The 27,117-nt window shown below is 38.2% G+C and overlaps 1 protein-coding gene across 4 annotated transcripts in view; it reads left to right on the top strand.

The window, feature by feature from the left end:
* Ophn1 (oligophrenin 1) overlaps positions 1-27,117 on the top strand; it is a 396,257-nt gene that overhangs the window by 276,302 nt on the left and 92,838 nt on the right. For all 4 annotated transcript variants that reach the window (XM_087599762.1, NM_001107848.2, NM_001434037.1 and 1 more), the window contains 3 exon segments: positions 12,533-12,617; positions 15,869-15,927; positions 16,713-16,818. In XM_087599762.1, coding sequence (XP_087455888.1) covers positions 12,533-12,617; positions 15,869-15,927; positions 16,713-16,818 — 250 coding nt within the window.

The raw sequence follows: 27,117 nt of genomic DNA, 5'->3' as shown, positions 1-27,117 counted from the left end.
TTATTTGATATTAGAATGGCTACTCCAGCTTGCTTCTTCTGACCATTTGCTTGGAAAGTTGTTTTCCAGCCTTTCACTCTGAGGTAGTGTCTGTCTTTGTCTCTGAGGTGTGTTTCCTGTAGGCAGCAGAATGCAGGGTCCTCGTTGCGTATCCAGTTTGTTAATCTATGTCTTTTTATTGGGGAGTTGAGGCCATTGATATTGAGAGATATTAAGGAATAGTGATTATTGCTTCCCGTTATATTCATATTTGGATGTGAGGTTATGTTTGTGTGCTTTCATTCTCTTTGTTTTGTTGCCAAGACGATTAGTTTCTTGCTTCTTCTAGGGTATAGCTTGCCTCCTTATGTTGGGCTTTACCATTTATTATCCTTTGTAGTGCTGGATTTGTAGAAAGATATTGTGTAAATTTGGTTTTGTCATGGAATATCTTGGTTTCTCCATGTATGTTAATTGAGAGTTTTGCTGGATACAGTAACCTGGGCTGGCATTTGTGTTCTCTTAGCGTCTGTATAACATCAGTCCAGGATCTTCTGGCCTTCATAGTTTCTGGCGAGAAGTCTGGTGTGATTCTGATAGGTCTCCCTTTATATGTTACTTGACCTTTTTCCCTTACTGCTTTTAATATTCTTTCTTTATTTTGTGCGTTTGGTGTTTTGACAATTATGTGACGGGAGGTGTTTCTTTTCTGGTCCAATCTATTTGGAGTTCTGTAGGCTTCTTGTATGCCTATGGGTATCTCTTTTTTTAGGTTAGGGAAGTTTTCTTCTATGATTTTGTTGAAGATATTTACTGGTCCTTTGAGCTGGGAGTCTTCACTCTCTTCTATACCTATTATCCTTAGGTTTGATCTTCTCATTGAGTCCTGGATTTCCTGTATGTTTTGGACCAGTAGCTTTTTCCGCTTTACATTATCTTTGACAGTTGAGTCAATGATTTCTATGGAATCTTCTGCTCCTGAGATTCTCTCTTCCATCTCTTGTATTCTGTTGGTGAAGCTTGTATCTACAGCTCCTTGTCTCTTCTTTTGTTTTTCTATATCCAGGGTTGTTTCCATGTGTTCTTTCTTGATTGCTTCTATTTCCATTTTTAATTCCTTCATCTGTTTGATTGTGTTTTCCTGGAATTCTTTCAGGGATTTTTGCCATTCCTCTCTGTAGGCTTCTACTTGTTTATTAATGATTTCCTGTGTTTCCCTAAGTGTGTTCATGTCTTTCTTGAAGTCCTCCAGCATCATGATCAAATATGATTTTGAAACTAGATCTTGCTTTTCTGGTGTGTTTGGATATTCCATGTTTGTTTTGGTGGGAGAATTGGGCTCCGAGGATGGCATGCAGTCTTGGTTTCTGTTGCTTGGGTTCCTGCGCTTGCCTCTCGCCATCAGATTATCTCTAGTGTTACTTTGTTCTGCTATTTCTGACAGTGGCTAGACTGACCTATAAGCCTGTGTGTCAGGAGTGCTGTAGACCTGTTTTCCTCTCTTTCAGTCAGTTATGGGGACAGTGTGTTTTGCTTTCGGGCGTGTAGTTTTTCCTCTCTATAGGTCTTCAGCTGTTCCTGTGGGCCTGTGTCTTGAGTTCACCAGGCAGCTTTCTTGCAGCAGAAAATTTGGTCTTACCTGTGGTCCCGAGGCTCAGGTTCGCTCGTGGGGTGCTGTCCAGGGGCTCTCTGCAGCGGCAGCAACCAGGAAGACCTGTGCCGCCCCTTCCGGGAGCTTCAGTGCACCCGGGTTCCAGATGGTCTTTGGCTTTTTCCTCTGGCGTCCGAGATGTGTGTGCAGGGAGCAGTCTCTTCTGGTTTCCCAGGCTTGTCTGCCTCTCTGAAGGTTTAGCTCTCCCTCCCACGGGATTTGGGTGCAGAGAACTGTTTATCCGGTCTGTTTCTTTCAGGTTCCGGCGGTGTCTCAGGCTGGTGTCCTGCCGCTCCTGGGCCCTCCCCCACGGGAGCCCAGAGGCCTTATACAGTTTCCTCTTGGGCCAGGGATGTGGGCAGGGGTGAGCAGTGTTGGTGGTCTCTTCCGCTCTGCAGCCTCAGGAGTGCCCACCTGACCAGGCGGTTGGGTCTCTCTCTCACCGGGTCTGGGAGCAGAGAGCTGCTGCGGGCCGGGATCCGCGGGTGTGGGACTTCCGGTAAACACAGACCGTGCCTCCTAGAGAAATTCTGCTTCCGTGTCCCAAGCTCACCAGGCAGCTTTCTTTTATTTGAATTTTAAAATAAATACAGGAAGCCTATACAAAGTATCAGGTGACCTAAACATTATTTCTACTGTGTACAGTGGATATTAGCTTTATATTTCTGTATATTATTTCACACTGTGTATTCCTTTAAGAGTTTTAGGTCAGCTAAGTCAATTTTTAAGAATGAGGTGCTCCTGACCTGGGCGATGGTAGCACACACCTTTAATCCCAGCACTCACGAGGCAAAGGCAGGCAGATAGATCTGTGTGAGTTCAAAGCTAGCCTGGTCAACAATGAGAGTTCCAGGACAGCAAGGACTGTTACACAGAGGAACCCTGTCTCAGAAAACAAACAAGCAAATAAATAAAAAAATAAGATGTCTCTTATAATGAATGGTTTTGTAATATCTATTTTATATAATGCAGATCTAAATGAATTTACCTCTTTTCATTCATTTTATCAGGAAGCCCAAGATTTAATTTTCATTTTCCTTCTTACATGTTGATTATTACTGATGATCTCTTCCTTGCTGAAGAAAAACCTTGGACTAGGTCTTTAACTAGGCTAAGCATGGGCAAATGGGACCTAAATGTTTAAGTTTTGTAATCATTTGATTTCTGTTGGCAGCACTGGGAAACATAACAACCTGATAAGCTAAAAATTAAAGTAACATTCAGTATCCTTTCTGCTCAAATCAAATGGGGCACAATAACCAGCACCCAAAACACGGTTATAGATAGTATGGACAAAGAGACCAGATGTGGGATGGTATGCAAGTCAGTGGCTAATTCTTCCTTTCTCATCTGTATTGGATATTCAATTACGTAGTTTTAGTTAGTGTACTGGTTAGTTTTTATTGTCATCTTGACATAAACTGGAGAAACTCAACTGAGACAGAGCCTAGGTAATACTGATCAGGAGCCATGTCTGTGGGGGCATTTTCTTGATTGCTACTCTCTTTGTAGGGCCCAGCCCACTGTGGTGGGCACTACTTCTAGGCAGGTGGGACTACGCTGTATAAGAAAGGTACCTAAGTATAAGGTAGAGTGAGCAAGTTAGTAAGCAGCATTCCTCTATGGTTTCTGCTTCCACACTTGCTTCATTCAGTTCATGTCCTCAGTGATGAACTGTCACTTGAAAATGCAAGTCACATAAAGCCCTTCCCCCTTAAGTTTCTTTTGGTCAGGGTGCTTTATCACACAAATAAAAAGCACACGAGAACAGTTGGCATACCAGATAATGAGTTTCATTAGGATGTTTTCATGCATGCATATCATTTCATTACCCCTTATTGCTTTTTTTTTCTCTTTGTCCCTCCCACTGTTACTTGTTCTTCCTGTCAAATAGATTTTTTGCATATTTATTTTTTCTGAATATGAGAGGAAACATATATTATTTGTTTTCCCCCATTGCCTTCTCGTTTCCCCTCTCTCCACACAAATAAGAGGAAGCATATTTAACTGTTATTTAATTCCATTTAAGAGGATGTAAAAGTTCCACCCTTTTCCCTGCAAATGACTGAATTCCAATCTCCTTGTTCTATATTAACATCCTAAATCTCATTGCCAGTTCTTATCTTCCATCACTGGCATTTTGAGTCAATGACTTCCCTATTCTCCTTTCCATAGGATATCTTCTGGCACTCTTCTTTAAAATCTTCCTCTATATTAAAGCTACAGTTATAGCCCCAATCCTCCCTTCTTTTTTAGCCAGAGGAAAGAGAATAGGTCTTTGGGTTGCCTTACTCTGAGGGGTGTTGCTCAAGTTAGCAGCATAGGAGCTAATTTAGACAACAAGTTGCCTAGAGATCTCTGGTTCCAGGAAAGTGCAACAGAAATTGTATTTATAGAAGACATTAATTTTTTAGATAGCCATAAAACTTAATCAAATTGATTCTTAGCTCAAGGGTGGTAATTTGCCAACCCTGGACTTAAGTAGGAAATATCAAAACATGTATAAATCTCAGAAACATAATTTGACTAGTGAAAGCAAGTTTCAGAAAGATTCATATATTATCATTTGAGTAGTGTTAAAAGAATTGAAACAAAATTTTGTGTGTGTGTGTGTGTTTGTGTGTATGTTTATGTGTAGTGCATCACAGGAATGATAAATACCAAATTTCTATTAACTATTGATATTGATTGTCTCTGAGTAGAAAGGAATTGGTGCCTAGACTGCATCAATTTAATTGTAGTATTTTACTTTTTTATACAACTGTCTGAGAGGAATCGGTTATGAAGATATGATTAGCACATGGGTTTTTTCTTTAAGTTTTCCTTCTCATGTTTGAAAATGTTTTACCGGTTGATAAGACACCCATCATAAGTCAAACAAGATGTGTCTATAGATTGAATCTGACCCAGATGCCATCTTTACCACCTTGCTATTTATGGAAGCAAGTATTCTCTGTGGTAGAAAATGAAGTGTCTTTATGTCAACAGGTTGGAATCTATTCCACATGTATCTGGAGGCTATTAATACAATAGCAGTTCAGGATGAGTGATCTGGATTCTAACCAAGATGTAAGCTGGTTTTCATCAACCTTTATGTACTTACTTCCCTTTGTAAAATCATTGCATAACTTCTTGACAATATATACACATTACAGTTACTTCTTTACGACCTTGTTTTCTATCATACTTATATTAAGATTTTTATTCCTCTTGTGGATTCATAGACTCATATACAGACTCCATCTTGTTCTGATTAGGTCTAATTATTTCATAATCCAATTGACCGCTTCTATTCATCATGGAAGGCTGTTCTCAGATTTGCCGCTGGCTATCTCAGCACTATGTTAGAAACCCTGGAAAGCATTGTGCCTTTCTAATAAATATGATGTTCCACATTCATTGTATGTCTTGTGCCAAGATGAAGGCTTTCATGCTTTTCTGTTGACCTTGAGCCCACTTAGTTTTGAGTTATGGAATGATTCATGTATTGAACCTCCAGAGGGTAAAGATTTTACTTTATTTACTGTATATTCTTAGCTCCTTGAAACAGTCCTTGGAACAGAATAACTACCTAATATGTGCTGAATAAATATGTCAATAATGACGTTATTCTTTTCAGTGGACACAATTTTATTGTGATTTCTAGACGTTAGACTAGTCTTAATGCAGTTTAGATACAACAGTGAGAGGATGAAACCTTCAGAATTCTAAGTTTGTGCTTAATTAACTTGGGGTTCTACCATTTTCCTTCTTCCTTTAATTATAATTTGATTTTTCAATGATTTCATGTTATATTTTCATAAATCCAAACACTTAATGCTAAGTTGTAGTTATTTTTAATAACTGAAATGTCTCTATATGTCTGTGCAAACTTTCTTCATATTTGATTCCTATACCTTTGTCCTTTCAGTATTGAATTTAGTACATTACACTGAGTTATCATTGTCTATGCTATAACATGCCTAGTTAGTTGCGTTTCTCAAAGTTTAAAAAGGAAGTCATATGTCTTTCTCACCAAGTCCCAAAAATATGTCTCCCATATGCTTTGAAGGTCAGCAAAACTACCTCCAGGTTTGGTAAATAGAGACAATTGCAAGACTTAGCATACAGTCATGCTCATGGCTATGATTTACTGTGATCAACAGACAAACCAAAATTAGCAAAGAGGAAATGTGTATGCAGTAGAATGCAGAAGAAAGAGGGTACAAGCTTCCATAAATCTCCTGGCAGTTACCTGAGATACACCTACCTCCTCTAGTCTTGGTTGTGATAGAACATGTAATATGTTGCACGGGGAGACAATCAGATTCTGATTTGCTAAGACTTTTATCAAGGCTGGTCATGAAGTTATATTAGCATGTAGCTTGTCTCCAAGACAACACCTTGGAATACACCGAAATGTTCATGAAATGAATTAATACTGAGCAATTGTGTCATGTTGTAACTTTGTCCAGGGCCATGTTCTCATACTGTCCAATTTTATACCTAGAAACTATTGATTGCTTTCCAATGTGTAAAGATAAATGGTAATTCTCTTGCCAGCATTTTCTTTTCAAATACTCTCAGTTGACCCTGGCCATGGCTCATTGTTTACTCTTTCTGCCAGTGACTATATCCTCCCTGAGCCATGTCATGTCATCTCTGGATAGGAGTTTGCTGATACTTTCCTTAGTTGAAGAGATTTACTTTGTTGTTGCTAGCTATGTCTTGATCCCCCACACCCTAAGCACATTCAGTTATCTTCCTTTATCACCGACCATTGTTGAAGTCCTTGCTCTAGAGCATCTTCCTGAGATGCTTCCTATTCTACATAGACAGTACCGTACATACTTACCACATAAGCTTATAAGGTTTCGGTTGATGGCCAAAGGTGGTTCATTTGCTCTCCTTAGAGTTAGGTTATATGTGAGAGATAAGGTATGACCTCAAAGGATATTGGAATCTCTTGTTGTTAGTTGGATAGTGGTGCACACCTTTAATCTCAGCACCTGGGGGTCAGATACAGGCATATCTCTGAGTCTGAGGTCAGCTTGGTCTGCATAGAGAGTTCCAGGGCAGCCAGGGTGATGTAATGCAACACTGGCTAGAAAAAAAATAAAGACAAAATAAAAAAAATCTTCTTGTTCACTGAAGTGGACTTGATAGTTCCAGAATTGTTGTGATGACCACAGATCTCCCCAGTAAAAGAGGACTTTCCAGTTTTAATCTAGGGTAAAGGAATTTACCTGTAAGTGAAGTCTGTAAATTATCCAGAAAGTTTGTGACTCTTTAAAAGATAAGAGAACACAGCATACCCATGCACAAATTTGGGAAAACAAAACCATTTAACTTTGATATAACAAAAAGATCACTGCAAGAGTGCAGAATGTATTAAGAACAGTGACAAACTTATCTAGCGTTTTGGAAATTGTGCCATTTCTAATTGAGCACTTATTATTTGTTTTACATATATACTCATATATATCAGGTTGACAATGTAAACTAACCGGTACTCATAGTAATGGACGATATGGAGCCTGGACCAGTGAACTTCTGTAATCAGGCTAGGCTATCTATCAGAGGTGGGATTGGGACACCAACTCAGACACAACCTACAACCCACAACCTGTCCTGCCTGCATGTGTTGGGGCAATGGTAGCTCAGAGTTTGTAGGAGTGGCTAACCAATGACAGATGTAACTTGAGGCTGAAGCCATGAGATAGAGGCCTATGCCCAACACTGCCTGGATGGCCCAGGTCCAGATGACTAAGAGACTTAGGGTAGAACCAAATATAAATGTATGGAGATTATAATTATACCATTCCTTGCTGTTCTTTCCTACCACAATCCCTTTCATTTACCCCCGTGCTCTCTTTCTAATTAATGGTCTCTTACTTAAATTATTATCACATGCATATGTTCATATTTACACACACACACACACACACACACACACACACACACAAAACCAAACGATGTAAATCTAACTTTCTCAGTCCATATAATGCCACATGTATGTATGTGTTCAGAGCTGATCATTGGATATTGGAAAGCAATTGTTGTTCTCTTCTCACTTTGAGCATTAGTAGTTCTTTGTCTATGAGTCAAGGCCTTATGAGCTTTCCCTCAGCCATTAGCTCATTTATTGTGTCTCTTTGTTAAAGTGTTATTTAGATACCCTTGTTAAGACTGCCTTGACATTTCAAGGAGATGAAATCTCACAGCAGACTTCCTAGCTCTTACAATTGTTTCACTCCTTCTCCAAAACTGATCTCTGGCTGAGCCTTAGATGCAGGAGTTATATTGTAGATGTGTTATGTCAGTTGGGAGTAGGTTCCACAGCTCTGAATTTTGATTGGTTGTGTTTTTCTCCATCTGTTGCACAGACAAATTTCCTTGATGAGGGGAGGGGTACGAACATAGTTATCTGTGGGCATGAGGCCAAACATTTTGACTGTAGGTAGGGATTATGCTGATCTAGTAAAATGGTGGTTGTAGGTTCTCCTTCAAGATCTAGTACTACCTGAGGGCCTAGCTATACCACTCCTGGGCATATACCCAAATGGTGCTCCAACATATAACAAGGACACATGCTCCACTATGTTCATAGCAGCTTTATTGATAATAGCCAGAGGCTGGAAAGAACCCAGATGCCCTTCAACAGAAGAATGGATACAGGAAATGTGGTACATCTACACAATGGAGTACTACTAAGCTATCAAAAACAATGACTACATGAAATTCATAGGCAAATGGATGGAACTGGAAAATATCATCCTGAGTGAGGTAACTCAATCACAGAAAAACACACATGGTATGCACTTACTGATAAGTGGATATTATCCCTAAACTTGGATTACCCAAGATACAATCTACAGACCATATGAAGCTCAAGACAAAGGATGACTAATGTGCAGATGCTTCACTCCTTTTTAGAAGGGGGGAACAAGAATATTCATAGGATGAGATATGGAGACAAAGTATGGAGCAGAGACTGAAAGAAAGGCCATTTAGAGCCTGCCCCACCTGGGGATTCAGCCCATATACATATAGCCACCAAACTCAGACAGTATTGCTGATACCAAGGAGTGCATGCTGACAGGAGTCTGATATAGCTGTCTCCTGAGAGGCTCTGCCAGAGCATGACAAATACAGAGGTGAATGCTCGCAGTGAACCATTGAACCCAGAATGGAGTCACCATTGGAAAAGTTAGAGAAAGGTTTAAAGGAGCTGAGGGGGTTTGCAACCCCATAAGAACAACAATGCCAGCCAACCAGAGCTCCCAGGGACTAAACCACTATGCAGAGAGCACACATGGACAGACCCATGGTTCTAGCTACATATGTAGCAGAGGATGGCCTTGTTGGGAACCAATGGGAGGAAAAGCCCTTGTTCCTGCCGAGGCTGGATCCCCCAATGTAGGGGAATGTCAGGGTGGGGAGGTGGGAATGGGTGGGTGGTTGGGTGGGGGAACACCCTCATAGAAGATGGGGGACAGGGAGGGGATAGGGGGTTTATGGACAGGAAACTAGGAAAGGGGATAACATTTGAAATGTAAATAAAAAATCCAATAAAAAAAGATTCATGACTATTAGCCTTGGGCAGCTGACCAGGTTTCTGGTATTAGGTGTGATTTCCATCTTGTTGAACAGGTGTTAAATTTTAGAGAGCTGTTGGTTACTGCTAAGGTTTGCTTGTTTCTAGTGCATCCTTACAGGTATGTTGACATGCTGGTCATTGTTGTAGTTCATAGACAGTATCATTGGTTCATAGGTTCATAGGTAGTATTATTGGTTGCTTCCTTCCTTTGAAAGCTTACATGTTGTCTTCTTGTACCATGAAAGCCTGTTTGGGAGATAGGATTTCAGGTCTCATATCCAGCTCAAGACCTCTGATGTATGATGTACACGATGCCTTTATCTCTGGGGTCTTACCTCCCACTCAAGTAGTAACCAAGTACTGCAATAGTAGCCTCCAGTAATTTGGGACAACTCAAAATAGTTTGAGACATCTCATGGACAACTCAAAAGAGGGCTTCTTATGCCTAGTGTTAGGACTTTTATTGAGTGGTCTATGGCTCTTGTATTTGTACACAGAGTTATATGTTATAGATATTATTGGGTATATAGTTAATAGTATGATTCCTTATTACTGATACCCTTACTATTTTGTTACCCTCCTCGCTCCTTCTGTATTTATATCTTTCCTGTTCCCTAATTAAAGCTCCTACTTCGTCTTCATATCACTTACTTGTAACTTGTTATTCCCCTTCCTAGCGCTCCTAAACCTGTAACAGTATTTTTGTTTTTTAACTTACCCTGTTTTTAAAATTACTCCAGATTATGCTCTCGCATTCGAAGATTTGGAGCTAGGAACCTCAGATGAGAGAGAATATGAGATGGTTGTCTTTCTGGGTTTGGATTATATCACTCAATATTATCTTTTCTAGTTCTATCTATTCACCTGCAAATTTCCTTTTACTTTATAGTTGACTAGTAGCCATAGTATATATGTACCATGTTTTCACCACCCATTTGTTAGTTTAAGGACATCTAGATTGTTGTCATTTCCTAGATGTGGTGAATAGAGCAGCAATAAGCATGGCTGAGTAAGTATCTGTGGAGTAGGGTGTTGGGTCCTTTGGCTCTAGGCCGACGGGTTACCACTGAGTCGTATGCTGAGCATATGGTTAGCTTTTGGAGGATTCTGTACACTGGTTTCCATAGTGGCTGGACCAGTTTGAGATCCCTCCACGTTGAATGAGGGTTCCCTTTCCCTGACATCCTCTCCATTTTATGCTGTCAGTTGTGACCTTTTCCATTATGATTGAGGTAAGATAAAATTGACATCTGGGCAGAGATTTGTTTTCTAGGCGATCTCTTCTTGAATCTATAAATCAAAGTCATAGAGATAGCTAGTAGCCAATTGTAGTCTTTTGTAGGGCCTTGATGTGCTGAGATTTGTTTTGTTAGAAATTTGATTATTTGAGTTTTGTAGATTATACAGATATAGATGTTCTTTGCTTTACAATATTAGTTGAGGATACTAGAAATCTAAATCTTAACTACTTGAACATTGGCATGTAGCAATAGGTACCTTGTGTAAGGGTTGTACCGTAGTTAGACTAATTGGGGCTGGGTATTTCACTCCCTCTCAGCAGTTTCTCTTTCCACACTCTCTCCCTTCCGCCTCTCTGTGTGTGTTTTATCTGATGATTCCTTTCTGCATTTGTGGTTTGCCATTTATCATTAGTTTTTGGAAATTCTTAGTTGTTCAGTTCTTTTTTTTTCTGCTCTTTATTCTCTTGTTTTCTTTCCCATTTCTCACCCCGCACCCCCCCCTCCCATGCCCCCGCCCTGGGAACTGAACTCAGGGCCTCACTCGTGCAATAAAAACACTCTGCTACTGAGGCTCCATCCAGAAATCTCTTTTTAATCTTTTTATCTTTCATTTCGTCAAGGTGCTTCTCATCACATGTACATGATCACTTTCATAGCTTTAGATCCTGTTTTCCCTTCTTCATCTGGTTTTGTTTGTCTTTCCATTTTGGAAATGCACATTGGCATTTCTTCAGACTCACTGATGTTTCTCTCAGCTGTGTTCAGTTCCTACGGGCATCCTACCTTCCCATTACAATGCTTTGATCTTTAGCACTTGTTTTTATGATCCTTGGATTTTGTATCTATCTTCTGTTTCATCCATCTCTTCTTTTATGCTATCCATTTTTGGGTATTATAGCCCTTAATATTAATCACAGCTGTTTCAAATTCCGAAGTTATATTTCAAAGTATCCATATGAAAGTGTGGTTCTCACATTTCTTCCTCATCCTTAAACATTATTTTCTCACTTTTTGTAAGCTAGACATGATGTAATGGATAAAAATAACGGAGGTGCATGTCCCTTCAATATGAAACTTTATGTTTGACTCAGGTTAAATTTGTGGTTTTGACTTTTCTCTATCTTTGGTTTCCCATAGAGGCTTAGTAAACTGTCTCATGTTTTTAGTCAGAATGGGTACTGTTAGTATGCAGAAGGCTGATTGATGTGGTGGTCAGGGAAGGGGAAGTGTTCCACAACCCTTGCCATTCTTTGTCTTCTAGTGCCCTTATCCCACTGGACTGTGACCTTTCCCAATGCTTCTCAGTTTATTTTTGATGTCCCTTTTTAGAAGAGACAGACTGGGTGTAGAATTGAATATTTTCTTCAACTACCCAGTTCATTCAGACTGTGGTAAAACTGTAGAGTATGGTAAAATAGTTTCTGTTAAGGCCTCAAAGCTCTAGGCCCATGGCCACTTTTCTTCCACCTTTACTAGAATCATGAATTAGTTCGTTTCTTTTTCCTCTTAGATTTGAACTCTGGACAACTGATAGATAGCATTCTTAATGGAAAATTAAGGAGCAACCAGACCCACAGGGTTCCTTAATGGGATTTGTGCACTCAGTTTTGCCTCTGAAACTCAAATATATTGGGTCTTAGCATTTTTTTATTCCATTTACAGATTATTTTTCCTGTGTTGGTACTGGTTTCCATGGTGTTTCTGCTCTTGAGCTTCTGCCAGCTCGTGCTGACTCTGTAACAGGCTGTTTGTCTTCACATTTTGGCAACGGTAGTTGTCTTTGCCATTGCAGGATTTTGGTAATCTGCAGAGTCATTCAGTTCCTTTGGCATTTTTTTTTCTCATAGGGCATCTGGAAGTGATGATTTGCAAACTTCTTACATACTAGGCTAAAACACAAGAGATTTTTGAAAGCACAATAGATTTCTTTTTGCAAAGTGTTAGACTCTTAAATATTCAATGTATTAGATTCAATGTGACAATCTTCTAATTAATAGATTTCATTGTAAAAGGAAGGTAACAGGTACAATTTTTTTTTTTTGGAAATTTAACTGTCCTTGTTGTTGTTTGTTTTTCTCTTAGATCCAAAATGTCCAGGGGATGTCGACTTCTATAACAGTGACTGGGATATTAAGACAATCACAAGCTCTTTAAAATTCTACCTCAGGTATTCTCTACTTGATTTGGGATTTTGCTCCTCATCATTGGTGACATTTGTCTGGATAAAGATTGGAGTGTAGTCTCGGGTTCAGAAAGTTGGAAAAGGTTGCTAAATAAAAGGATTTTTGTCTAAGAAAGTATATATGATTTTTGTTTGTTTGTTTGTCTGTTTATCTTTAAGTATATTTATATAGCCCAGGCTGGAATAGAAATTGGGTGGGGGAATACTCTCATAGAAGAAGGGGGTGTGGGATGGATAGGGGGTTTATGGATGGGAAACCAGGAAATGGGGATAACATTTGAAATGTAAATAAATAAATATCAAATAAAAAAAAGAAAGAAATTGATATAACCATCCTGGCTCAGCCTTGTGAATGCTAGAATTATAGCCATGTGCCATCAGCTTAAGATCTAGAAAACATACTTTTTTTAATGTGAGGATTTACTATAAAATGTATGAAGATCAGATTTGTTATTCAAAAAACAGTCTATGCTTTAAACTATCAGATATAGCCCAGAAATTGAAGAAGGCTATAATGTGCCTTCATGTTTTAATCCATATAAATTGAATTATAGATGAAAATACAATGTTGGAGATAAGTGAAGTAACAGCAGTAAGAAAAATATTAATTTAATAGAAAATTTTGGGGATACAGCGCCAATAAAATTAATGTCCTTTATATTGGCATAATTATATGCTATTTAAAATACATTTGAAAATGCATATATATGTTATACAAATACTATATGCATATACATTCTATTAATTTTTTGAGGCAGAGTCTCACTTTGTAGCCTGGCCTGAAACTTCCTATGAGGACCAGGTCAGCCTCCAACTTGAGATCCACTTGCCTCTGCCTTTGGATAGCTGAAGTTAAAGGCGTATGCTAGCACACATGGTGTCCCGTTCAGTTTTTCATTACCATTCTTTATGCCCTGAACTATTTGAGACCCAAGTACCTTCAGTTTTTGTGAGCTTTTAGCGTCAAGATAGGTGTTTAAACTCTCATTATTCCAAACGGTTGGGTCATGACACTACTGTTGAGTTACCTTCAAGTATAGCATCATCTTGATGTAGTTCTAGTTTCATATAAATAGGAATGTGTTTTTCAGAAACATGTCTACTCTGTCTTCCAATGAGAGAAAAGGAAATGCTGTTGGAGGGCTTACTGTGTGGTAGGCAGTATGCTAGTTGCTTCTATTGACACTTTCATTGGTATTTTTTATCCCAGTACTTGTGTACCACAGGCAGTGCAATGCTCTGTTTTACAGATTGGGAAACTGAGGTTCCTGCTTCTCCAACAGAGTATGATTGTGGTTATAGGTGGTATTTTTTTTTAAAACTTAAATCTATGCTTTAAGACATTTACTTGCCCTGGGGTTTCTCTGTCCATCCCTGTTTTCAATGTTTTTGGACTACGTTGATTGTTTAATAAAGAGAGAGCAATCTTATATAAATGATTTTCAAAGACTTGGAAGAACGAGAGTAGCTGATGACTAACTGATGTACTGTCCATATCCTCCTTGAAAGGAGTTAGTATTTTCAAAGATGTGTTTCAAAGGATTTCTCCAATTTAAACCTTTTCTAGCGCAAGTCTAATCAGCAGAAGGTCAAGCCTAAAACTCTGACTGTGCAGCACATTTAGTAAGAGTTGAGCATCGTCGGGGCTGTGATATACACTAGCCTGTCATTACTATTGATTTATTTAAATTTAGTTTTCAACAAAGGAGAATTTACTTTGGCTCCTTGCAGGGAAGTGGCAGTAAGAATATGAGGTCACATTGTATGCGTAGTTAAGATGCAAAGCTTATTTATTGTTATTTTTCTTTATGTAAAGATTTGTATCAGGACAAAAATGGTATGAAGAGTCTTGCATGGAGTTCTTTTACTAGTGTGTGATCATGAGAGAGAAAGCAATCCAGTTAGGGCTAACAGACAGAATAGGAATCAATCTGCAAGAAAGTGAATGTGCTAGACCATAGGGACATCTGGATTAGCCATGGAAAAATAATGTTTATTAAGAAATTAGATGTGGGGACCTTTATGGGCCTTTCAGTGGCAGGAGTGGATATCATAATTGTGCTGGTGCTTAAGTCCACAAGGACAGATGTCCCTCCTGCTCCAGAAAAGATAGCAGACTGTTAGGAAAAGAGCAACACAAAGTTTTATGACATCTCTGTATTGTACAGTGGTTGATACCACTGAAATAGAGTCAAACCAATAAACAAAGTATAAAAATGAGTATATTCCATATAAAACTATTCATTTTCCTTCTCTAGAAAGGGAAAGATCTGACTCATGAGCCCACGTGCTTATTTACAGAAGCCAATGTGGCTGCTGTCTGTAGAAAAATAAAGGCACTGTCATGAAAATGCCAGTTACATATGACACGTGTGCAGTATGAACATTTCCTAGCGTCTATAGCTATTTGAGTTTTCCAGCCCTCTAGTGTTGTAAAAAGAGGAAGGAGCCATGATGAATTCCCAGAGAAGGTCCAGAAAGGCCAAATGGTTGAGAGAAAAATCGAAATCAAGTGATTCAGCAGAATCCAAGAGGTATGTCTCAGGGAGGCTTGTTAACAAGCACAAAGATGCCACAACAAGGTCAAGTAAAGAAAAGAATGACAGTTGCCTTTATGTGCAGCAGCAAGGCAGTCAGTCACTGGTGGTATTGGTAGAACAGTTTACTTGGAGCACTTAGGGTGAGTCAGATTCTAATGAATTAAGAGTAAACCATGGGATTCCAGGACAAAGAAGTAGAAATGTCATGTACACTATTTTCTATAGAAACCTGGCTGGAAATGTGTACCACATCTCATCAAATGATCTTGTCTAAGCTTCGGCTTTTATGGTTAGTGATTTCCCAGGTTTTGACTCCATCCTATAACTCATCACATAGTTTCAATCCCACTCTACTTCATAGAATGAATGGAAGGATCAAATAGGACAGGTACGACAGCGCCTTGGAAATTCTTCAGATCCATCAGCTTGTAAGCACATGTTCATGTTTCGAATATGTCTATCTGAGAAATAGCAGGACTGGTTTTCATTTCCTGTCACTCTGTGGAGTTAACTGGAGACCTTGGCTAGAAGCATCAGCCTATATTTTTGTAGACCTTCTGTTAAACTTGGATTCCGCTGGTAAAGCTTCCATGAAATGTGTGCAAATCAGGCTAAGTGTTGGGGCCTTACTTCTCCTAGAACTGAGTCCAAGGTTACTCCTTCCTCTAAAAAAGTGATGATCTCCATCCATTTCAGGAATCTCTCAGAACCTGTCATGACTTATAAGCTCCACAAAGAGCTCGTCTCTGCTGCCAGTAAGTATTTGGGTTACTAGATCAATTGTGTTGTCCTGGTTTCTTAGTAACTTCATAGCAATAAGCTAGAAAAACGGATTTGAGGGAAAATTCCCAAAGTCAACGTAGATTTTTGCCCACTGCCAAGTGAGAATATTTCTGCTTGCTAGCTTTCAGAGGTAGATAATTTTTATAATCAATGTTAGGGGCATGGTTTTAAGAAAACTGGTTAAATTGAGGCATGTGGTGTATGTATGCTTCTGGGCTCTGTGATTGACTTCGGAAGGCAGCAGCCATAGTATCTTACACATAGTGCTGTGGTAGGTGCTGAAAGGTTTCTTACTAGAGACTCTGCTTGGGTCTTTAGAGACAACCTGCTGTGACTACAGTTCTGCCTGCCTCAGAGACTATCTTGTCCGCCCATCCCCCACTTTTCCTTCATCTCTCTAGACTTATATTTGGTTTCTTTTGATCTTTAATTTCTCCTTGCCATGTTTGGTTTTGTTTCTGCTTTTTTTCTCATTTATCCTGTCTGTGCCCATTTACCTGTTTACTCTCTTTCCCTTTTTTTATTCTTTCTTTCCCTCTCTCCCCTGTTCCTTCGCTCACCTTTCTTCTTTTTCTTTTCCTTCTCCTTCTTTTGTGTTCAGGTGTGTGTGTGTGTGTGTGTGTGTGTGTGTGTGTGTGTGTGCTTGTGTGTGTGTGCTTGTGTGCACGTGTGTGCATGTATGTTGTGTAGACATGTGTGAGTTTCCTTAATCCAGTCACCTGAGAGCTATCCCATCCCTCTTTGTTCTCTCTGCCAGAATCTGACAACCTGGATTACCGTTTGGGGGCTATTCACTCCCTAGTATATAAGCTACCAGAAAAGAACCGCGAGATGCTGGAACTTCTAATCAAACACTTGGTAAAGTAAGTAACTGCTGGGTTTTCCGAAAGAGTCTCTGTTGAGGGTGTAACACACATCATATGATTAAGGAACTGCCTTTCAACCCATATAGCACTATCCCCCAACTTTTTCTTTTCTTTTTTTTTTTTTTTGTTCTGGAGCTGGGGACTGAACCCAGGGCCTTCCGCTTGCTAGGCAAGCGCTCTGCCACTGAGCTAAATCCCCAACCCCCTCTGGTTTGTTCTTTTTTTCCCCCCAACTTTTTCTTAGGCCATTTGAATATTCTCTGAGCCAGATCAATTTTGCCTTCACCCATTTATGAAAAGTGGAGTCAACAGGCCCCAGAACTGTCTTAGCTGAAAGGCAACATTAGGGTAAGTATGCTGTGCACCAGGACCAGACATGGACTTAACTGTAGGAGAAGCCTAGTTGTGTATTCCAGTTCTACAACTTACTTGGCCGTCTAGTAGCAAGCTAGCCTCTCTGAGCCTCTATGTGTTCATCTCTATGATGATAATACTGATGACTATGAAGGGTACCAGAAAGTGCAATGAAGCTAAGCCCTGTGTTCAAGAAGACAAACATATTAAGAGAGTGGTGAATTTGGGGCAAGATCCTACTCAGCTAAACTTATTGTTTCTGTGTTTGCCATTGAACAAGGAATAGTTCTATCTAGGCATTACTATTATCTGGTTGATGCTTTCATTTGGCCTTTTAGTCTGGAATGAACTACAGTCCAGAAATGGAGGACATAGGCTTCTTTTGATCTACATCTTGAGGAATGGTGGTCCACACCTTTATCAGCCACGCAGATCTCTGAGTTCACAGTCAATCTACAGAACAAGTTCCAGCTGAGCTTAGGCAGTGAAGGAGTTGGAAAACAGAAAGCTGGTGATAATGTATTAGAACAAGGGAGCCATGTTCCAGCCCCAGCAAACAGCAGAACTTGGCAGCTTTAGTCAACTGGCTTCTATTCTTTAGAGGCAAGAATAGAAGAGACTTACTGGGACAATTGATGCTGGTTAGTTGGAGCTAAGAAATTAGTGGTGATTAAAAAGAGACTAGCATCACTGAGATGAAATCTTCTGGGAAATATTTTCTGAGAGCACAACGAAGCTGTGTTCCAGAAATAGCCAAGATAGCTACCTTGATGATAACGAACTGTACCTCTGAACCTGTAAACCATTCCCAATTAAATGTCCCAATATAAGAGTTGCCTTGGTCATGGTGTCTCTTCACAGCAATGAAACCCTAACTAAGATATGCTCCATGATGATGCTTCATGGAAAAGTTTCAAGGTTTGTGAACAAAGATTAATTTTTCCTGGATTGAAACGAAGACAGAAAGCATGCTTTTCAGAAGTTATCAAACTTGGGGTGCTTATTCCAGTTCTGTTGCTAGCTCATCTGATTGTTTTTTCCCTCTCAAGGCATCTCCTGGTATTTTAAGCAGTAATGTGTAAAAAATACTTAGAAATATAATGCATCTTAAACATATATTTAGCAAAAATGCCTATCAACACACTTCCAAAATTCATCAGTGCTATATTGAACAGTATCTAGGGAGAATCTGAACACCTAGAATTCAGGCATTTACTGATAGTGAGATTTCAAACTAAGGGCCTTCTTGGCTTCCTCTGTGGTGTATCTTGAGCAGTCTATCTGCACCTTAAGTCTTCCTCAGAAATCTCAATCAGCATGTGCATTCTAAGATGATTTTGCACTTCTACATCAGGTAGATATTGAAGATGCTGTTAAAAATAATACACATGCATGACAAACATTAGAATTTGGTTGATTGTCGATGTCGCAGCACAGGCTAATAAAGAATATTAAGAGACATGTTCTCTCCAAAATGTACTTTGATATAATCGTAGTGAAACAGAAAAAACAACAAAGAAATCATTTGCACATTAATTTGAAATTGCTCTAGGGAAATAACTGGGTTAACTGAGGAAATAACTGAGGTCTAACTCTAATTTGTTATGTGATCTGATATAAGTTCTGCCACTGTTTGACCCTCAGTTAATGTAGAATTAGAAGGACATGAATCAGCTGATCTTAAAGTAGCCTTTTAGCTGTGACTTTCTGAAAATCTAATGTGTGACAAGAGCCCTAGGACTCATGACAACATTCCTGCTGGGAACGAGTGATGAGGTTTCTGGCTCCATCTTCCCATCTACCTGCTTTACTTCAGCATTCCTGGTCTTCAAAATCATTAAAACCAAAAGAAAAACATATAGATGAATCATAGAAATGGAAAGACTTAAATGCGTGGGAATTTAATACTCAATTTCACCATAGTAATTAAATGCAAGTTAAACTTGTACTGAGCTACTCATTCATTGACAAATTTCAGTTCCCATTTTCTATCAAGATTATGGGGAAACAAGCACTCTGATTAATTGCAATATTAGTTCAGTATGCTCCTAGAAAGGGGGATTCAAAACTATTTAACATATATGCATAATAATATGCACTTTACCAATCATGCTTTTGGTTTCTATTCTAAAGATACATCTCCACAAATACAAAACAGAATATGCGCAGTGTTAGTCAGTACAGCATAATTTTAATAATAAAAATTAGACCCAGTACAAATGTCCAACAATGAATACTTGTTGAGTGAATAGGAATATATTAAACCATGTAGCATTCTGTAGTCATAAAAAAGAGTATGTCTGTCTGTGCAGTTTTTCCCCTTGGGGTGCATTAGATGTCTTAGGCTATAAAACAGGTAACAACAACAAAAGACTTAAGTCATAAATCAGGGGATATAATATTCTAGTGTTTTTTCCTAACAGATGAAAATTAAAAACATAAGAATACACACACTCGTTAAAATTTTTCAAATGAAGCACAATCCAATTTTGAGAAATACCTTTAATCCCAGCCCTTGGAGACAGAGGCAAGTGTATCTCTGTGAGTTCTAGGTGAGCCTGGTCTACAGAGCAAATCCCAGGACACCCAACTCTACACAGAGCCCCTGTCTCAAAAATGATTCCCAAAATTAATTATAGGATTCTGCATGACTCAGGAATTCTATTTTCTACATTAAAAAAACCCATGGTAAATAAAAAAAGATGTCTATACAAAACCAAATAGATATTTATGATGGACTGTCTGTAGTTATTCAAAGGTGGAAATAAACCAATCACCCATCACGATATAAGTGGATAGACAAAATATTGCATACTAGTAAGGAGCCACTGGTATTGGATGTGGTGGTCCTTTATGGGATAATGAAAGTTTCTGGAATTAGACATTGGTGACAGTTACATTAGTCTATGAATATACTAAAAACCATTGAACAATAAATACCCTGTCAAATGGGTGAAGTTTATAGCAGATATCCCTCAACAGAGTTATGAAAGTGGCTATACACGGGGGGGTGGGTATTAATGGTATGGAGGGTTAAGAGGCGAGATTTAGATCCCTTTAAGTCACCCCTGATATATGTCTTATTTCAAATCAATACTAATTTGTACAAGTCCAAAAATAAAATGAAAAGAAAGCAAATGTTAGGAACCCTAAAACAGTATGCTGAGTAACCAGATGAATGCCTATCAACTGAATAATAGAAGCACCCAGAGAAAGCAGCCAACGTGTCAGCACATGCCTGTGCCTATCCCTAATGAAGCAGCCCTTAGAAACAAGAAGAACCACAAAGACATTTTAAGCATCATCCAATAGGTTTATTAGTAGTCATATAAATATGATCTAAAATACAGATATATTTTACAAGGAAGGAACAGCTAAATGTGTATACATATATGTGTTCACACACAAGTTTAACATAAGTGAAGGTTCACGATGTAAGAAAAGGAGAACTGGATACAAAATTAGAAATGAGGAGAGGAGTTTTGCAATATTAAAGTTAAAAGGGAACATCTTTCCCCTTTACTTTGAATTCAATATGCAAAGTAAAACAAAACTATCTTTTCCAACCTTGAAATAATTCTTCCTTTTAAAAAAAAGTGAGTACACCTAGTGCCCAGTTCTTTGTTTCTAAATAGTATTCCCATTTAAAAGGGAACAGAGTGGCTTAGAAAAGTGGCCATTCCACATCTGGGGTTTGGAAACACATCGTGATTCCTGGGTAAATTTTAGCACAAAGAAAGGAATTTGCTCAATGGTGATGATATTAATGACCTTCTGGGGAACTTGAACATCAATATTAGCTAACAACACATTGAAGAAGCAGAAAGTTATGTGGAAGTTGGTAAAGAGAGAAAAGGCTATTTTAGAAGAACAACAGCTAATGAATTTGGGAATGACAGCAAAATCGTTAGTTTGCAACTGCACTGCCCTGTTTTAAGTACTGATCAAAACCAAAAGTAATATTGAGTGACGAGAGGTCATTCCTATCCTTACTAATTATAAATGGACTATGCGCATCTTTCCAATATGGCTCTGGGACACATACTGCCTTAAATCATTAATCAGTGTTAGCATAAGCAATAATGATGTGAGTTCCCACTACATACCTCCAAATTTTAAAGAGTGTGAAGTATAAAGTATAAACTATGAAATGTGTAACACGTTCAAACAAAGAGACAAAAGGTTACAAATATAGAGAAGGATGTAACATTGTATAAGACTATTGGCTTTGACTTATCAAAAAATCTCAGTATCATGGGAAACAAAGGTAGAGATTCTATGAAGCAAATACAGTGCATGAACTTTTAATTCCATGTGAAAACTCAGGTTAAAAGCCTTTTTCCCCCCTTTGACACTTGAGAACATTTGAGTATGATATAGATATTAGACAGTATGGAATTATTGCAAATTTTCTTATACATGAAAATTTTGTTATGGTCTACTAGGAAATTTTGCTTGGTCTTTGAATATGAATGTTGGGAATTTAGGGATTAATCAATGTACTTCCAAAAAAAAAATCCTAGAGAAAGCAAATGCAGCAAAATATTGATTACTTAAGCTCCATTCAGTGTAGGCCGACCAAATGTCCACATTACTTGTCTTAGTCTTTCATCACTGTGGCAAAATACTTGAACAAAACGACCTCTGGGAGAAAATATTTCTTTTGGTCTACCACTTGATCATAGTAGAGTGGGAGGGGATGGACATGGCAAAACAACACACATCAGATCATAGTGGTAAGGATTAAGAAAGGAAAAGAGGCAGAGAAAGAGGGAGGGATGGAGGGAAGTAGAAAGAGAAAGAGATTGGACATAGTGTGACTACGAATATACCAGTTTAGTGGGCTTTGTCTATTTTTCCCCTGTACTCCACATGTGTCCTAAGGCTATGGGATGTGTTGTTGTTAGTACTTAGTTAATACGCCATGAAAATGACCTGACAGAAATACTCAGAGGTGATCTCTCCAATTTTAGCTGTTTCTCATTCCAACAGTAGCTACTCAAGATTATTCATCATAGTAACTATATCCAATATTTTTAGATGTTTAAAAACCTTTATATATTTAGACAATGTAAATAAAAAAGGGTTAGTACTGTTTAGAAAACTTACACGAGGAAAAAGAAAATTCACATACTTTCCAAACACATGCCAACTGTTGCTTGATAGTGTATATGATGATCATATATGTAACTTTGTAATATATCTTGCTTCTTGTCTATTTTCTAAGTTAATAATAGGCAAAATAAATAGACCTCTACCAGTTTGGGGTTCTCAGTTAGCTAGTTCTTTTTTTTGTGCCTGTAGTTTTCATTAAGATAGGAGGTCACTAATGGTTTCCTCTCCAGCAATCTCACAATTAATGGAAAACTACAACGGAAGAAAATGCTGTGCCTAATTCTGCCATTCATATATGTGTTTATCAGTAAGCAGACACAAAGGGAGCTGTGCAACCTGTTCTATAAACTAAATGAAGTCCCATTTCTCTGTACTTTCTGATGCTTTGACAACAACATCTTTTGTGAAAGTTTTACTCGAGGCAAATGAGAAAACGCAGTAGTATAATTGCAGTCAGTCACTAAAATTCCATGACTTAATGGAGGAGATGTAAGACGTTCACAGTCTTGGGCCTATACTGCCATTTGGAAGGTTCAGGGCTATTATGTTTACTGGATTCTCATTTTTGTAATAATACTCCTTTTCAGAAGCAGGGCTATAGAAATTAGAAAGTGCAGAAAAGCAAAACAAAAATTATCTCACATTATCCTCGCACTCCGTAATCATCACTGATAATCTAACACATATCTTTTCTAAATCTTTTGTGCTGATGTGTTTATGTATAACCATATCTGTATTTGCTAATAATATGAGATTATGGTCTTCTTCAGCTTCCCTCTCTACTGTCTTAGGTATTTGTGACAGACATGAATGTAACTGAGGAAGGCTAGAGACTCTTAGTCCTCTTACTCTGTTTCTTGAGTTCTGGGATTAAAGTTCTACATCTCCATGCCTGGCATCTACTTACTTTCGTCTACAGTTTCTGCCTTTCCAGACTCTATTAACACATTCCTAGTTGACATTAAAAACTGCCCTTTTAAGGTGTTTGTCTAAGTATATTAGCTATATCATCATATATCCCACCTATCTTTTTTGTCCTTTTTGTCTCTTTAAAGGCTGAATAGATTCAAGTGAGCTCCTCTGTAGCTAAAGCAAACAGTAGATGATTGGTGTGTACCTCTGCTTCATCACATCTAGAGAGTCATAGCTTTGCTTTATTTTCTTGATCTTCACATTATCCAGTGCTATAGCCTTCTATCTGTTCACAGAGGGCTGTGGAACCATGTGTTAGTCACAGTCAGTAGCTATATCTTGTACACTTGTAGCTCATGAGAAATACTTTTTATTGATTGTTGTGGTAATTAGCAAAGCTTCCATTGTTCACTGGAGATAGTGTTGGCAACAATTTCTGTTACTCTTTTAAATTCAACTAGTAACTCTTAGAGCATAAACGTATAGACTCTTGACTATAAATAATATAATCGCAAATGTAAGAGGATACCCATTCAAACTAAAGAAAACCTATGGAAAATTTTTCTCATTGGTTCTGAGGGTACTTTTCTTTTTCAAGTTATCTACATTCTGAAAGCATCTTAGAATCATGGGTTTATTAAAATTACTGTTTGTAATTATCATATTCTCTGTATGCATCAACCTGCTGATGGCTACTCTATTTGCATAGAGTCACTGATGCCCTTAAGATGTATTCATTTTCAGTTTATTGTTGTATTTAAAGTGCTTTCAAATAGTATATGATGATTTGACAAGGAAATTGTTTTTCTTTCTGATTGCTACATTACATAATGGTTTGGTTTTAATTGTGCCACTGAAGAAGTCTAGGACATTGTACTATGTTGAAGTATATCTTGTAAGTTACAGATAAAATGCTACTGATGGAGAAGGCTAAACCTGTCTCCCCTTAAAAGAGGGCACCATTTTCAGGGAGAGGGACTGGTTCTTTTGGGAGCTGACGCTCTCTGTTATGAATTTTCCATTTGAATAAATTTGTATTATGCAAGACTTCTAGTATGTATATGCAAAAAAACTAAATGAAGGAAGCAGTACAAAGAACTCTAGTGTACTCATCACCTAGAGTCAGCTATTAAGAATATCTTATTTTATCTATAACCCCAGTTGCCCCCATCCTGTTGTATAATTTTTGAAATAAATCCACGGCACTCTATTTCATTTCTAAGTATTTCAGCTTCAACTTTACCTTTAAACGATGAGAATTTTTCTGGGCACATGTATAATAAAATTGTGATAGCTGAAAGGAAATTAACTATAATATTCTGTGTTCAAATTTGTAGTGCTTACAAGTATGTTGTTTCTTTCTTTAGATGAGGGTCCAACTTGAATGTCTGCATAGCAGTCTGATGAGATGATTTTCAAGCATCTAACTTCTAGCAGACTTTGGCTGGGTAGTACATATATGAGGCTTTGTTAACTATATGGACAGCCTGTGTCACATCTACACAGTTTTATAATTATAGATTTGAAGTAGCCATGGATATATTTAAATGAATAGAAAAGCTATGTTCAAGTACAACTTTATTTATGAAAAACACATGGTAGTAAGATTTGGTTTTACTTCTTGATCTATAGTATTTTTTCTCAAATTTTATTGTATATTAGAGTCACCTGTAATGTTATAAAGCACAAGAGTCCCAGGCCTGATGTAGTGTGCTATATATATATATATATATATATATATATATATATAGATAGATAGATAGATAGATAGATAGTGTGTGTGTATTAGTCAATATATAGGTTTTCTGTACAACTTTCTCTTTTCTTGTGATTTGTTAAAGAATTATTTGTCTTGTAAAGTTTCTTGTAGTTGAGAGTTGAGTATAGAGTCTTGCTTTGCTTTCCTTCTAGCTACCCCTTAACTTGTATATGTGTGTTTAGAATGAGGAGAATATACATAATTGATGGTTTAGGAGACACGTAATGTGTGGCTCTCTCTTTCCCATTGTTTTTGAGAGCAGGATTTTCTTAGATTCATTTCCTGGCAGACTAAAATACACTTTCTATCACCTAATAACTTTTTCACCTTACACATGACAGAACAGATTCTTAAGGATGGGGGAAAGATAGGCACAAAGCCACATAGTACATTAGTAATAGAACTAGGGATATGATTGGAAGTGGCCTCCTTATTTAAGAGTCAAAGTACATCGCGTTCTTAAAATCGCTGAACCCTAAAGCTGAATGATACCGACAAGTTCACATGAATAGCGTCCAGTTCTTCTGCCAGCTATCTTTGCAAACCAGAGGTCTCACTCAACTGAATAGCCTGAGGATAATATTCCGAGTACAAGTATGTTTTATTTGTCTTAGGCTATTTTGGGGAAAGAGATTTAGCTTCCAAATTTTAAATTTTAAGTAACTCACATTAATTCCTTAGTTTCAGGAAATGAGACAATTTGACCTTTGGACACACCAGGTCTTGGATAGCTGAGTAGTTGTTCCTCCTCCTCCTCTTCCTCTTCCTCCTCCTCTTCCTCCTCCTCCTCCTTCTCCTTCTCCTTCTCCTTCTTCTTTTTCTCCTCCTTGTCTTTCTTTTCTTCTTCTCCTTCCTCCTTCCTTCTTCCTTTCCCCTTTTTAATTTTTTGTTATTAATTTATTTTTATTTATTTATATCCCCAATGTCCCCCTCCTTCACCTCTGAGAAAGGGGCCCCCCTCAGATCCCCCCACCCTAGGGCATCAAGCATCCACAGGATTAGGCACATCGTCTCCTACTGAGGCCAGACAAGGCCTCCCTCTTGAAGTGATACAGATTGCTGAGTTATCAGAGACTCTAGTACTCTCTATTTTGTTTGTCCCTCCTTTGAGAATTTCATGCAGCATGTTTTGATCATATTCAACCACCCAACTCTTTCCATATCCACCTCTCCTTCCCTACCCACTCAAATTTGTGACTTTTTAAATCTCAAGGCTAATTTGTGCTGCTCAAATATGCATGCATGTGTGGCCTTTCACCGAAGCATGGTCAACTTACTCTTACATAAATATAGTCCTTCATCTCCTAGCAACTTGCCAACATCTCCTCATTGAGGGGTGAGGTTTTATGCCAAACTCACTTATCAGTGTTGAGATTTGGTATATCCTGGGCTTGAACATGTCTTGTGCTTGATGTCACAACCATTGTGAGTTCATTTTTACAGCTGGCCTGTCATGTAAGTAGGAGACTTTTTCCTCAAAGTTACCTATCACCTCTGGCTCTGACTCTCTTTCCAGTCCCTCTTCCATAGTGATTAAATTAGAGTTAATGAAGATCATTCATAAAGCAAGAAATATCATTTAATCTTACCATGGTAGTTTAGACAACGTGTGCTTGTTTAAAGGGATCAGCCACTACTTCTAGGCCAATATATCTCGTTTAAATCATCTCTGCTTCTCAAGTCATTTCAACTTATTTCAAGTCTAAACCATTGAAGAAAGGCAACTGTTTTATGTAATGCAGAATCCCACCACCTTCTTCAAACACTGATTCTTTTCTTTTGAAATTTTCATTAATTAAATTAGTTCTTTGACATTTTATACATGTTTGTAATACATTTTAATTATGCTCTCCATGTTCCCTTTTGCCTTCTTTCTTATGCCTGTACTCTCCTGACCCCCTCCACATCCTGGTCCCTTTCCCAGATTAATGACTTTTGGGGTTGTTTTATGGACCATGTAGTTAACCAGGGCCATATGTGTAATCATTGGACTGAGACTATCCATTGAAGCTTGTCGGGTCACTAGCGGGTGCATAACTAATGATATGACTATTTTCTCCCTAAATATATCAGTAGCAAATAGTTCATCAGTGATATATAGGGCCTCCTGACATCCCCTCCCTTTTGCCTGACAGAGACAAGGTCATTCTTGAGCA

The sequence above is a fragment of the Rattus norvegicus genome, chromosome X, assembly GCF_021556685.1.
Source record: "Rattus norvegicus strain SHRSP/BbbUtx chromosome X, alternate assembly SHRSP_T2T, whole genome shotgun sequence".
Lineage (NCBI taxonomy): Eukaryota > Metazoa > Chordata > Mammalia > Rodentia > Muridae > Rattus > Rattus norvegicus.
The sequence above is the reverse complement of the archived record's forward strand: the minus strand, read 5'-3'. Positions and strand labels throughout refer to the sequence as shown.